We start from the raw sequence: 15749 nt of genomic DNA on the forward strand, positions 1-15749 counted from the left end.
ATACCATGACATGTTAATGTTAGATAAATAATATCTGCCTATCTTGAAGCAAGTCATTCTTGCATTGCTTGCATTTTTAATATAATTTAACTCAACTGATATTTTCTGAATTCTCATTTACTGCTTATTTCTGAGAAACAATTAAGAAATTCTACTCAGTGTTAAAATATTCAAGATTGGTAGGAGAACAGATAAATGATAAGTTGCTGGCAGAATGAAATAAACTGTTTTGTTCCCAGAAATTTCCAGTAGGATATGGATCTCTGATTAGTTAATAAAATACATATTCCCTCCCAGACTTAAAAAATACATGTAAGATGCATCTCTTTGTGTCTGTACCTGTGTGTTAGGTGTGTCCCTGTCTGTGAGCATCTGCTTCTGGGTGTACATATGCACTTGTATGTGTGTGTTTGTGCAGTTCTTTGTGCATGTGTGTGTATTAGGTATTGTTTTGTATGCCAACTCCTAATTGGATGTGATGGCTTAGGTATTTAGAGTGTAGAAAGTGAAGGAAATGCATAAGATTTTTGTGTTTTCATTCTTTATCTGCTCTTTAAAATCCTAAGTTTCTAAAGGGTGGGAAGAAGAGAACTCAAGAATGCAGTGAGTTTAAAGGAAACTGCTGAGTTTATAAATATTAGGCCAGGATCAAGGCCACTTACATACCAACTCAGCTACTCAGTTCATCTCACTGGACTCCCTTTTCTAAAAAACTAAGTGAATAATAAAGTTTCTAATCCTACTCCAACTATAATAATAAGCTGCAGATTTTATTTTATAATACAAAAAATAATATCGTTTCTAAGCCAAGGCTCAATTTCAGAGCCTTTAGGAACCTCAATTTTAGAATTCTTTAAAAACTTTATATAATAAAAGCATGAGGAAAAATGTTGTTATGCTTCAAGAGTTAATAGCTTTAAGTCTCTTGAAAAAATTTTAGTGTTTCTAACAAACCTAGTTCTGACAGTATGACGCTGAAGTGGATTCTCCATGTTTGAGAGAATCACACATTCCCATGGTCTTCCCTCAGGATGTATGGCCGGTCCTTTATGCTAGGCCTCAAAGTAGAAAGCCTTATTGTACGTTGGTACTTTAAACTCCTCTTTTTATATCCAAATGTGTTTTCAAAAGCCTTATTAAAAACTAGTCATTGATAGCTATGTATTTTGCATTTTTGTAAAATGTTTATGTAAATTGCATTCCAAATTTAGTAAGGCTCTTGGTAACTGTTTTGACAAAAGTAGATAAAGTGAGAATCATTTGTATTTTAATAATTATATTTTTAAGTCTTTTCAGTGTTTATTCTGTACTTCCTGAAGCTCTCCTCTGTGCTGTCCAGACTTTTATTAACTTTTATATATTTGCTCATTTATATATAATTAATTATTATGAAAAGGAACAGAGTGTGACTTTTAAAACCTGAAAAAAGAGTAGAATTTAATGGGCAGGGAGGGGAGTGATGGATTGTGTGGAGACTCGTGGAAAAGGCCTTGTAGCAGAAGGGAGCATAAGAAGAGTGAAGGGAGTCAGTATGGCTAGAGCCCGAAGAGTTAGCAGGGGCTAGACTAGAACCTAGAAGCTTAGAACTATGTTGACAAGAGAACTCTCAGGAAACATGCAAGAGGATTAAGTAAGGGTGAAATAATTAAATTTGTGATTTTAAAAGATCCCCATGACTCCAGTGTAGAAAATAAATCAAACGGTGGGAAGAGTAAATGGAAATGCTGGTCACGCAGAGAGTAAGGCTATTGCAGTATTTCCTCCAGGAGATGCAGTTAGTAATGAGTTAGTAGTGAGGAAAATGGGCAACTAAGAGATATATTTAGTAGGTAAAATCAGGAGAATGTGGTGATGAATGGAATAATGCGGAATGAAGGAGAATGTGGCATCAAGGATGCTTCTTGGTGTTATTTACTTAGATAGGAAATGCTGTAAGAGGATCTTTTAGGAGAAGACATTAGCAGAACTCAGGAGTTTGGTTTGACACATTGTTTAAGGAGCTTTTGGGGCATTGAAATTAAATGTATAGATTGACTTGTTTTTGCAAGATCAGGATATGGAGTTTAGAGGTCAGCACTACGTCATTTGGATACAGAGAATCTAGAGAGGAGAGTATAAATAAGAAGAGAAGAGGGCCCATAATTAAGTCTTGAGGAACTTTAACATTTAGTCACCAGGTAAAGGGGAATGAACCTGTAAAGAAGACTGAAGAGTATCCCAAGAGACAGGAATAAAATCAGGAAAACTAAGGGGAGAGAGTTTAAGAAGAGATGCTGCTCCTAAATGATGCTGTTAGATGCTGCTGACAAATAACAAATAAAGGATGGGAATTTGGTTTTAGCAACATTGTAGTTTTTCTTGGGTTTAGCAAAAGCATTTTCTGTAAAATGATGGAGCAGAATCTAGACCGGAGTGAATTGAAAAGTAAATGGAAATGGCTGTATAAACGCTAAAAAACAGCCCAGATAGGTTGTTGCTGGAGGGATATGTGGGATAAAGAGATTTTATATTTAAGGTGGGACCAATGTTAGTATTTTGTGGGTCAAAGAGAAACAAGAGGGTGGATGTATAGAGAGGAAGAGAGAGACTCCAGGTAAATACACAAAGAAGGGGCTTTACCTCATTTATTGTAGGAGGTGCGAAGGAGGAGGGAATGAGTGTAGATGTTTGTAAGTTTGCTAGCAGGATACCAAGGGAGCTCTGCTTAAAGAAGTCTTTTTACCCCTAGGAGAGAGATGAAGTCATTTGCTGAAAGTAAGGAGGAATACAGCTGAGGGTTCAGGCAGAAAAGGGTAGGCGGTTTGAGGAAATTTCAGAGGGTGGACCTAGTTGTGGAACTTTGGAGAATTAGTTGAACCAGAGAAGTGTTGAAAATTGATGGTAATGCTGCAAGCATGTTTGAAATCGGTGATGATGAATTTATACTGCCCTGTGTGCCATGTCAGTGACTCTCCAGCACCTCTGCTACTCAATAAAAGTGTCCCTGGGGGACTTCAGGTCCATTAGGGAAGGGAAAAGGCAGGGGTTTGCAGGTCAGCGTGTAACAGCCAGTTCTCAAAAACCCAAAGATCTGATTAGTTTGTTGTCTTTGCTGTTATCTGTGGTATAAATCCTGTCTATGGCCAATTTCAGGGTATCAACCTGACATGCCTGAATGTAGAATTGGGAAGAGATGAACGATAGCCAGTCTTCTTTACCACTCATGTATGAGAGATGTAAACAACCTCAAAAGGATAGTAGTAAAATGTAAAGTAAAAATTTAAATATAAAATAATTTGGAAGTGATACATTTTGAGTATTACCTATATTTTTAATATAATTTATTTGTAGCTTTATATAACTTAAATTTTAATGATGGCCCTTTAGCAATCAGCTCAATAGCTTTCTATTGTAACAATCTCTCAGCATGAGCCAGCTCAAGCACTAGCTATGAATACTCAAATATAGGATAGAGTGATAAGTGATACTATGGAATGGTGCACAGAATCCTGTCAGACAAAGGGAGGAGCATCTAATAGAGTCATTGAGAGAGGTTACTTGGATTGGATGATGCTTACACTGAGACTTTTGGAATGAGTAAGAGCCAACCAGGTAGGAAATGGGTGATGGGAAGAAGGATTAGTACATGGGAAAGTATGGAAATTTAATGTAGTTCTACCTTCAGAAATATAATTTTCTTCATTTGTCAGATATTTGAGCAGAAGGGAAGTTATCTCTCTTCTTTAGGATATTTTATATAGAGACAGAATTACTGAAGAGTCATTTCTAAGCGGAATCATTTTGATTACAAAAATTATTAGGAGTTATTGAAAATGATTTAGAAAATAATGTATGCCAAAGAAGTATGTTTGCATAATGAACAATAGTAGCTTCCAACAAAATGTAACCATTTCCAGAATTCAGATAAATTTTGGTGTATGGCATCATGGGAAATATTTGCAACATAGTGCCAAAAAAAAAGGTCTGTAAGATAATCGAGAAAACAAGTTTTTAGAGACTCTGTTATTAACTAGACTAAGTCTTCATTTCCTTAGGGGAAGAGAATTAACATATCCTCTGCTGAACACTTGTGGTAACTCAGAATTTTTATGTATTTCACATCTCCAGACAAAACCTTCAGGGTTTACAGTGCACAGACGCCAGTCGCGTCTCCTTTCCCCACTTGGCCGCATTTACCTGTCATGGAGAAAGGTGGTCATTTCTCTTTCAGTTTTGTTTTAGATTTATGTTCCAGTTTGTTCTGTCTTTCTCTGTGTGTTCTTTATCCCTAGCTACAAGACATTCTTACCAAAATCTGTTAGAGCCAAGATCCAAGACTATCATATTTTGACAAGGAAACGAATAAGGTATAGATTTCGCAGATTTATTGAGCAGTTCAGCCATTGCAAAGCCACTGCCAGAAACTTGAAACTTAAGTATCTTATAAATCTGGAAACACTTCAGTCTGCCTTCTACACAGAGCAATTTGAAGTAAAAGAACCTGGAAGAGGTCCTTCAGGTGAGGAGATTTTTGCAACCATTGTAATAACTGGAAACGGTGGAATTCAGTGGTCAAGAGGGAAACATAAAGAAAGTGAGACACTGACAGAACAGGTAATCCTTAATGATACATTCTCATTCTTTGTTAATTTAAGTGAATGGCTATAGAGCAAAGTAATTTTTCTCATTTAAAACATGAACTTGCAGTTCTCTTTTCTCATTGATAGAAGTAGAAGTTTTTAATACTGTGAAACCATCAAGGTCATGTCTATAATTCTTTCTCGTTGTTCTTAAATGGCTTTTTATTTTTTATGACAAATATTACTACTAGTGTTCTTACAGTTTCAAAAAAGGCTTGAATTCTAAACATGATTTTTAAGATAGTTTTGCTCCTTTTTAAAATTTTACTGTTATTGATAATAAGCACAATCATAAAGTTCAATTGGAAAAGTTGATTTTATGATGATGTATAACTGTTAAGTTATTTTTTTAAGTCTTGCACTACAGGTTTTAACTTTGTTCATATCTATGTTCTTGGATTGCTACTAGAGACTTTTTTTTTACATTCATTCTTTGGTGGTTAAACTTCAGTTTTCTGACAGTAGTTCCTGTCGATGTTGATTGGATTGAAGAGTACTGTAGCGTAATTAGATTCTTGGTAAACAAGATATAGTAGGTCTTCAGGTTAGATTATTGAGGGAGGGAATCTGATTTAATGCTCATCCATTGCTATCAATACTTTTTTATTTTAAAGAATTTGGAATGGATGTTATGTCCTTCATAAGTCTTATTTTAAAATGCCTTCCTTAGTTCTACCTGTTTTCAATTTCAAATGCTCTTATTTATAGGACTTACAGCTATATTGTGACTTTCCTGATATCATTGATGTTACTATTAAGCAAGCAAACCAAGAAGGCTCAAATGAAAGTAGAATTGTAACTATCCATAAGCAAGATGGTAAAAATCTGGTAAGTTTGCTCTGTAATTAAATACTGATTATGTTCAACGGTTGTCAGAAATAAATATTTTAGAATCCTAATACCAAAGTTATTTTCTTGTAGGAATTCTGTTTATAGTTTTAAATATAATTCTAAATAGAAACATCAGTTTAGTAACTTTCTGGGTACAGCTAGCTTTTGTATCACTACTAACACAAGCTTCCTAGAATTTCTTGAGCATTCAGGTATTTTTCACTCATTTTTTTATGATTGGCAAGGCAGCAGTTCTTCCACATCCGCACTCTGGGGTGTTAGTTCCCTGTTGTAATGCTCAGTCCTCATGATACTCTTTTTATCAGTAGGGATGTGCACAATGCCAGTCATGCTGCCTAATTAAAGAGACAAAACAGTGCTTTCTGGGATTCCCATAACAAAATGTAAACCAATCCCAGGTTAGCCCTACCTAAGCTGTAACACATGATTGGTTCTAAAACATTAATCCTTCCTCTTTATTTGATCACCTTTAGAAAACCCACTTATTTTGTTGTTTATTAAAAAATTTTTTTACTGAAGCGTAGTTGACATGTTATATTAGCTTCAGATGTACAACATAATGATTTGATAATCCTGTACATTACACAGTGCTTACCATGGTAAGTGTAGTTAGAAATCCTGCTTATTTTAACTAAAAGGAAAGAACTAAATTCCTTTATATTTCGTTTTATTTATATAAATTCCTAAAAAATACTCAGGTATTTTTTGACCTCATGATCTTAGGGTCGTGGGATTGAGCCTCACATTGGGCTCCACCCTGCTTGAGATTCTCTCTCCCTCTCCCTCTGCCCCTCTCCCCCTACTTGTGCACTGTCACTGAAAATATATATATATATATGTATATATATATATGTTATATATACATATATAAATATATAACATATTTTTATATATGTTATTTCTTTAAAAGGCTAACCATCATCTGAGCTTTCAAAGAGTTATAATCTTTATACTAGTGGACGATCTTGTCTCATTGTTAATGGCTGCTGACTGATCAGGGTGGTGTTTGCTTCAGTTAGGGTAGGCTATGGCAATTTCTTGGAAGAAGACAAGAGTGAAGTTTGCCGCAACAATGGACTCTTCCATTCCATTGATGAGTGATTTCTCTGTGGCAGCTGATGCTGTTTGATAGCATTTTACTCACATTAGAGTTCCTTTCAAAATTGGACTCAGTCCTTCCAAACCCAGTTGCTGCTCTATCAACTAAGTTGATGTAATATTCTAAATTCTATGTTGTCATTTCAACATCTTCACGAGGAGTAGATTCTGTTTTAAAAAACTGCTTTCTTTGCTCATCCACAAGAAGCATCTCCTTATCTGTCTAAGTTGTGTCAGGAGATTGCAGCCACGTTTTCAGGCTCCACTTCTAGTTCTCTTGCTGTCACCACCACTTCTGCAGTTACTTCCTCCCCTGAAGTTTTGAACTCCTCAGAGTCATATATGAAGGTTGGAATCAACTTCGTCCAAAGAGATTTTGACCTCTTCTCATGAATCACAAATGTTCTAATTGGCATCTGGAATGGTGACTCCTTTCCAGAAGGTTTTCAATTGATGGTCCAGATCTGGCAGAGGAGTCACTATTTATGGCTGCTACCACCTTAAGAAATGTATTTCTTAAATAGTAAGCGTGCCTATTGGTCCATGGGCTGCTGAATGGATGTTGTGTTAGTAGGCATGGAAACTTTAATCTCATTGTCTGTTTCCAAGACCAGAAGTGAGCAAATGTGCTTGGAAAAATGGTGCTGATAGATTTGCTTGATATACATGTTGTCACAAACCCTCAATTTGTTTTTTTTAAAAAAGCAGTATCTGAGAAGTACAATAAAGTGAAGTGCATTGACATAGGGAATGCCTTCATTCTGTAAATTGGTATTTATAAAATAATAAGTATTTCCAGAAGAGTTTATTGATGCTAGTATGAACATCCTATGGTAACAAAGAACTTCTTTATGGGATGGTATTTGGACTTGTTGGCTTTGTTTTTATTACTATTTTTTTAATGTTTATTAATATTTTTGAGAGAGAGTGAGCAAGCAGGGTAGGGCAGAGAGAGGGAGACACAGAATCTGAAGCAGGCTCCAGGCTTTGCACCATCCACATAGAGTCTGACACAGGGCCTGAACCCACAAACCGTGAGATCATGACCTGAGCTAAAATCAAGAGTTGGTCTCTTAACCTACTGAGCCACCCAGGGACCCCCTTTTGGCTTTATTTTTAAGTCCACAACCTAGAGAGGTTAAGTAACTTTCCAAGTTCATAGTGTTAGCCCTCTAAGTGATAGGGTCAATGAAAACCCAAATGATGAATTGATAACTTAAGCCCTTCACCATGACTACCCTGTTTGTTGAGTAGTCCCTAAAGCTCCTTGAATACCCTGGTTTTTGAGTAGTCCTAAAGCTCCTTGAAGTACTGCATTTACATTAAAAAGATTTTTTTTTAATGTTTTATTTCTGAGAGAGAGAGATTGACAGCATGGTCAGGGGAGGCTCAGAGAGAGAGGGAGATACAGAATCTGAAACAGGCTCCCAGCTCTGAGCTAGCTGTCAGCACAGAGCCCCACATGGGGCTTGAACCCATGAACCATGAGATCATGACCTGAACTGAAGTTAGACATTTAACTGACTGAGCCACCCAGGTGCCCCACTGCATTTACGTTTTGTTAGAACTGTTCTAAAGATTAATTTGAGAAGAATTGACATTTCTTTAGCATATTACATTTTTTGTTTAAGGGATATACTTTATTTCTCCTTGTATCCAAATATTATTTTATGTTTTTCAGTAACTTCATAGTTTTATTCATATTGATACATCATATTTCTTGCCAAATTTTATTCATGATGTATTATGATTTTTCTGTTACTTAATAGGATTAAGAACCTTTTCTCAGTATATTTTTTCTAACATTATTGCTGGATATAAAATAAATTTTTGCTTATTATTTCATTTTCCCACTGCTATATGTTAGTATCACTTTTTTTCCAAAAATGATTTTGCATATTTTTTAGTGAGGTTTAATCTCAGATACTATTTTTTGTGTGGGTTGCTATTATGAATGGTGCTATTTTTTTCATTACATAATCCAACTACTTTTTATGTATGTGAAAGCTATTGATTTTTGTATCCTTCTCTCTCTCAATGGATTATCTTTGTGTTGTAGCAGTTTTGTAGTTGTCTTCCTTTGAGTTCCCCAAAGTACATAATCATATAGTCTCCAAATAGAGGTATTTCTAGTCTTATATTTCTTTCTATGGCCTAATTATGTTAACTAAATACAGTACAATGCAGTATTAAATATTAGGCCTTCTATCTTAAAAAATTCCTGATTTTAGGAGAAGTTTCTTTTGTTAAATAGGGGTTTTTCCATTATTGGAGATTTTGCATTTTAGGCTAATTATGTGCTCACTGATGTATATATGATATAGCATGGCTATATATGACTGTATACATTTGAATTTACAGCATGAATACTTTAACCTTAGTAGTGTATTCTTGTTATTTCTAATTAATAACAACTTTTATATCAGACCAGATAGATTTCTAATTAAGATAAGTGGCATATTTGTCTACTTGGGGTATTGGGAAATACAGCAAGATTATGGATGAAAGTGAACTGGAAAGCTGTGATAAGCCCATATTTGAGAAGTGTAAAATATCATACATAAGAATTTATAATTCATTTTGGGTAATTGAGAGGCATAAAAACAATTTAGGAGAATATTAATTTACGAGAATGAACCTAATGAAATGGAGTGGAGAGAAATTTCAATATGGAACATGTAGTTGACTTTTTAAATGATACTTATTTCCTTTTCTCTGCTTAGGAAATTGAACTGAGCTCATTAAGAGAAGCTTTATCCTTTGTGTCATTAATTGATGGCTATTATAGATTAACTGCAGATGCACATCATTACCTCTGTAAAGAAGTAGCACCTCCAATGGTGCTTGAAAACATACAAAGCAACTGTCATGGCCCAATTTTGTGAGTAATACAGACTTTAAAAGTAAATTTTTTAAAAAGTCAATTAGATACTGACAAAGAGAATTTTATACAGTGAAGTGAAATAAGAGTCTATTTACAACCAGATTATATAATAATTAGAATTATTTAGGATATAATTTGCTATCTTATCCAAGCCTGTAAGACTTAAATTGTGCAGGCTGATATTTAGTTGCCTAGGTATGTTTAAGTAACTCTTTGAGTGTTAATTTTTTTAAAAAATCCTCCAATTTGTATTTCATTAATTTTGAAATACTACAGAGGAACCACAATGCAAAATTTGATAACCATGATTATTTTTGAATAATCCAACTCCTCTACTGAAAGTTTGTGTTCATAAGGCTAGTGCTGGCAGTACTTTATGCTGTGATGAAAATGGCAGTATTCTATTTCTATGCTGTTTAATTACCATAGCCGCTAGCTACATGTGGTTATTTAGCATTCAGAATGTGGTTGGTGCAACTAAGGAACTGAATTTTAAAATTTAATTTAATTCTAATAATTTTATATTTATTAGCGCCCTGTGGCTGCTAACTACATATAGATCCACACAGTTATAGACCCTGACTGTAATACTGGATAAAGCCAAGTATCATGCATAGCATCTGTTTAGCCCAAGTTCTAGTTATCTCTCAGCCTGTATGTACTTTAGAATTGGTACCAGGCTTGCAAGACTTGAGAAGAAGAAGTAGTCTGGGATTGAGAGCATATGTGTCTTGACCTTAACCTACCCTTAATTAAATATTTGATAAAACGTATCCTGACTGATATTTAAGACTTGTTTCTATCTATACCTCTAATCTGTTTAGTAATAAGTATGGTTGTTATGAAAAAGTTGCACTACTTGACATTCTATAACTTACATATTTAGTTTTGAAAAATTCCTACCATTCATCATTCATTCATTCATTCTTGATCCATCCATTCAAGCATTCTTTCATTTATTTATAGAACATTTGCTGGGTAGCTAATACGTGCCACTGGTTTGTATATGAGAAATATAGTAAGAAATGAAACAGATTTTTCCTGCTTTCATATAGATTACATTTTGACTTTTCTTTCAAGATGTTCAGCTTTAATAAAACATAGTAGAAGTAGAAAATCAGTAGTCTTTGTCACTAGCCATAGGTCTTCTATTATATTTTGCTATTAAATATTAAAATAAGACATATAAATTTTTATATTAGTAATTGTGGTGGCAGAAAAGACATAAGTGTCTTATGATATATTGTTTGCATAGTTAAATAAAATTTTATGGGAGTGAGCATGGTTTTTAAAAAAACTAAATTTTTAATTAAAAGAAAATTGAAATGAACAAAATATTCTTAGTGATTTTGTCTTATTATACTTTTTATTTGTTTCTAAAACCCTTGAATTGATTTGGACTTATTGCAAAGTAGCTTCGTACTATAATATTTTTCCTTGCAAGAGAATTGATAAGCATATAAAATAGAGGAGACTTATAGATTTGACTCTTGATCTCTTAGATTACACTTTGGTCTTAATGTCAAGGGACTTGCTATATTACTCAAATTACTTCTTTACCTTTAGAATGGATTTTGCCATCAGTAAACTGAAGAAAGCAGGTAATCAGACTGGACTCTATGTACTTCGATGCAGTCCTAAGGACTTCAATAAATATTTTCTGACTTTTGCTATCGAGGTTAGTATTTCACAATTAATGATAACTTTTTTAAAAAATTTCATTTCCCATCCTACTCCCCTCCTCTGGCAAGGTAACATCTTAGCCTATATAATTTCCCCCTCATATTTATCTACCATTTTTTATTTTTTTAATACTCAGAATTACAGCTCTGGATATGATAATTAGAATGATAATGCTTAGTTAACCTCAGAGATTCTGTATCGATAAGCAAGATGTAGGGGCATCTGGGTGGCTCAGTCGATTAAGTGTCTGATTCTTGATTTTTGGCTCAGGTCATGATCTCATGGTTGGTGAGATGAGCCCTGCTTCAAGCTCTGTGCTGGCAGCGAGGAGACTGCTTGGGATTCTCTCTCTCTCTCTCTCTCTCTCTCTCNAAATAAGGTATAATTTCTAGGATTTATATAAAATATAAAATTATAATGTCTTTTCATTTGGAATTTATTTAATTTTTTAAACTTTTTAAATTTATTTTTGGGAGAGAGAGAGAGAGAGAGAGACAGGGCACAAGTGAGAGGGGCAGAGAGAAAGGAAGATACAGAATATGAAGCAGGCTCTAGGCTCTGAGCTGTCAGCAGAGAGCCCAACCCGGGGCTTGATCCCACAAACCACGAGATCATGACCTGAGCCTCCCAAGTGCCCCTGGAATTTATTTTATTCTTTGATGTTTGGATGTTACTAGTGTGTCAAATTTTATTAAATCTCTTCAAGTCTCTTTTTGCAGAAATGGAGATCTTTACAAAAACACCTAGAAACAAATAACTTAGAAGCAAATTTTCCTTTTATGGCAATGATTATGGGATTAGAATGAAATAGAGCAATAACAAAGACACAAACATAATTTGTTGAACTAGTAGTTTTCCAGTATTCAGAATAATGATCTACCGCATGTATGCTTTAAGGATAAAACTACAATGAAACCACACTGTTAATACTGATAATTTTGGATCTCATCTAAGATTGTTTACTACCCCAAATATCTAAAAAGATACTATCACTAATAAGGTAGTTTCATGGTGTAAATCTTTTAAAAATAAAAATTTTTTTAAAGTTTATTCATTTTTAAGAGACAGAGAGTGTGAGTGGGATGGGGTAGGGTGAGTGGGCAGAAAGAGAGGGAGACACAGAATCTGAAGCAGTCTCCAGGCTTTGGGCTGTAGTCTAGAGCCCAACACGGGGTTCAAACTGTTGAGCTGTAGATCATGACCTGAATGGAAGCCGGACACTTAACCAACTGAGCCACTCAGGCGCCCCTCATAATATAAATCTTGAGAAACTTATGTAGCAGCTTCCAAAATTTATCTTACTGTACAAAAGTATACAAAGTAAGGATTTGGTTATTTAATTTTTTTTTTATAAAATGCAGTCATTTATATTTAGCATATAGTATAGATTAATTGTTCATAAGTATATAAGGGGTTGCTTGATAAATTTAGCATTTTTAATACTAATAATCTATCCTAATTTCATTGTATCTTTTTACTGTAATATATAGCAGTCCAGTATATTTAATCAATTCAAAATGTATTTTTTTATGTTTACTATATTTGCTCAACCTAATATGAGGGCTGTATATTAGAGAGTACATGATATAATCCTACTTTAAGAAGGTATCTTTTGGAAAAACAAAAATAGGAAGATATACCAAAGAAGTACTAAATTGAGCATTGTAATTATTCAGTATACACAAACATAGACAATAACAGAAAGGGTTGCAATTAAGAAAGAGCTTTTGGAGTAGGAAAGACTTGGGGTATTTTGTCAATTTTATTTTATAAGTGGTTTTAAGGAGGTTGAAGTAGCTCAAAAAATGGAAGAATGAAGAAGTTCACAGTATAGCACACAAAACATCGAAAAACTAAAAAATAGTAAAATCACCAGGAGAGTTAATTATGCAGCTACAGTAGTGACACAGTGCATGGGTAATCATCTTTGCTTGTGAAATGGGGTCAGGATTATTAGGGAGGACCTCACAGAAAGGATGATACTTGACCTGAGTAATAAGAAATGTCTAAAATTTCATTGTTCACAAGGAGAGGATGTGTATTCACGGGTAGAGAGACAACATTTGCATTTATCAAGGCATGAAACCACATGGTATTTGAAATTTTTAAAGTCACTTAATACAGCTAGAACAGTTTGTATGTTGGCACTGGTAGAAGGTGAGGTTGGAGATGGAGGCAGAAGCCTGTCCTTGGAAGTCCTTGTTTATAAATTAGTTTTAGATTTTATCTTGTAAATGATGAAAAGCTGTTAAGGATGGTATTATTATTTTTAATTATCATTGTTTCTTTACTTGCTTTTTAAGAAAATTAACTGTTGAGTCATTTCTGTAAGTATGTAATTATAATCAGATACCTTTTTCAGGAGCCAGGCACATCTATCTCCGTATACCAGTACTGTTAGGATTCACAGTTCAAATGTCTACACGTTCTGTTGGTTGTTTCTGTGATATTATTGTCCCAATAATTACTGTGACAACCATTGTGATTTTCCCCTCTGCCTTTATAATTAAATTTATATAGCGAGACAATGTCATCGAATATAAGCACTGTTTGATTACCAAAAATGAGAGTGGAGAATACAACCTCAGTGGGACCAAGAAGAACTTCAGTAATCTTAAAGATCTTTTGAATTGCTACCAGATGGAAACTGTTCGCTCAGACAGTATAATTTTCCAGTTTACGAAATGCTGTCCCCCAAAGTTGAAAGGTAAAATAATTTTCTAGTTAGTTTCAAAATATTGATCATGGATTGTGTATATGGTAAAAGGCATCTTCAGTATATTGATTACAAAAGAAATATGAAAGAAGCAGCTCCAAAAGCAAATTCATTTTTTCTCATTCTCTTGTATAAGCATCCTCAGATCGGATTATTGAGTTTGATTCAGGTGGTCTACGTGTCACTAGAAGTTCCATAGAGCTGAAATGGCATTTAGGAAATGACAACCTTTTGGTACAAAATCAATCACTTAATTATTGAACTGAAAGACTCCTCTACCAAATCTTGTATGTTGTTCTAAGTAAAAACTTTCATAGTCTTTTAGAGTTTTAATCTCTGTACTTTTAAAATAACGATAGTGAGATTGGAAATCCCTTGAAATAAAAGGTTTATTAAAAATTATTAAAATTCCTGAAAAATTATTTTAGTTGAGGAAATTATTACAGTTTTGAATGTTTGATATACCTGGTTAAAGTACATCAAAGTTCAGTGAATAAATTCCTAAAATAAATTTCTCCTTATTGAAGAAATGAAAAATAAGTTGTAAGTGTTTCTTAATATATAGAACACATTTTACTTCACCCCTTTGGAGCAGTTTATATCCTCCGTGTATTTTGGTTATGTATTATTTTTTATTGTTTTTTTTTCTTTTAACAGATAAATCAAACCTTCTAGTCTTTAGAACCAATGGCGTTTCTGATGTACCAACATCACCAACATTACAGAGGCATAATAATGTGAACCAAATGGTGTTTCACAAAATCAGAAATGAAGATTTGGTATTTGTAAGTAATTAGATGCTAATTATTGTCTTTTTTGTCCTTTTAAACCAACTGTTTTCTAAAATAAAGACATAAAAAAAATTCAAACAACTGTTTTCTTAATTTCCTATCCCACATTACATTCATGTGACATTTGAAACTATCCTATTATAATCTATATTATAAAAATTTTATTTCAGTTTAAATATTTTTATTTGTTGTGAAAATGTGATATCAAACGAATTAGGAATGAGGAAGGGGCACCTGGATGGCTCAGTCAGCTAAGTGTCTACTACGCTGCTCCCCTCCCCTCCCCTCTTCTCTCCTTTCCTCTCTTCTCCTCTCATTCTTTCACACCCATTCATTTTTTGAGTGGGAGAGAGACAGAGTGCGAGCAAGAGAGGGGCAGTTGAGAGAGGGAGATACAGAATCTGAAGCAGGCTCCAGGCTCTGAGCTGTCACCACAGAGCCTGACACGGGGCTCAAACCCACAAATCGTGAGACCATGAGCTGAGCCAAAGTCAGATGCCCAACCAGCCGAGCCACCCAGGCACCGCAAGTGTCCAGTTCTTGATTTCAGCTCAGGTCATGATATGGGTTCATGAGATTGCTTGGGATTCTCTCTCTCCCTCTCTCTCTCTCTGCCCCTCCCCTACTTATGCTCACTCTCTCTCAAAGTAAGTAAGTAAACTAAAAATATTTTTAAATATTCCTTTTTAAAATCTTAATTAAAAATTAAGACTCTTCTACAAAAAGACCTATGTCTTAATTCTTAAGTTCTCAAGAAAGTAAGGGAAATGCAAAGAGTTAAAAATAAAGAAGGAACTGAAAACAAAGTGTGCATAAGAGCTGGTGTTTGGGCTGCAGGATGATGCTGGGGGGTCAGGATTTGTTTCACTAATCAAGGGAATTAAGATCTAAAAGCAACGCAAAGAAGGGCCAAGCCTTATAAGGCCTCCAGAAGACCAGGAGTTAAAAGTGAACCCATCTCAGAATAGAGTCAGGACCCTCAAATAAATACATCCTCAGTGAAAGAAACCACATGGATTATGAAAAATTCATCCACTAGGAAAAGGAGAAGAGAGAGAGTGTTGCCTGCTTTAGTTGGGTTCTTAGAGAAAAAAAGTGTCTCCTGA

The 15749-nt window shown here is 34.5% G+C and overlaps 1 protein-coding gene across 1 annotated transcript in view; it reads left to right on the plus strand.

Annotated features, from left to right (window-relative positions):
• The window catches only part of JAK2 (Janus kinase 2), a 118625-nt gene that overhangs the window by 68665 nt on the left and 34211 nt on the right, over positions 1-15749 (plus strand). Inside the window, exons 6-11 of the mRNA XM_077759456.1 lie at positions 4272-4593; positions 5328-5447; positions 9293-9450; positions 11020-11131; positions 13657-13843; positions 14510-14637. Coding sequence (XP_077615582.1) covers positions 4272-4593; positions 5328-5447; positions 9293-9450; positions 11020-11131; positions 13657-13843; positions 14510-14637 — 1027 coding nt within the window. The remainder of the gene's footprint in view (positions 1-4271; positions 4594-5327; positions 5448-9292; positions 9451-11019; positions 11132-13656; positions 13844-14509; positions 14638-15749) is intronic.

Source organism: Crocuta crocuta, unplaced genomic scaffold (assembly GCF_008692635.1).
Source record: "Crocuta crocuta isolate KB4526 unplaced genomic scaffold, BGI_CrCroc_1.0 scaffold41, whole genome shotgun sequence".
Taxonomy (NCBI): Eukaryota; Metazoa; Chordata; class Mammalia; order Carnivora; family Hyaenidae; genus Crocuta; species Crocuta crocuta.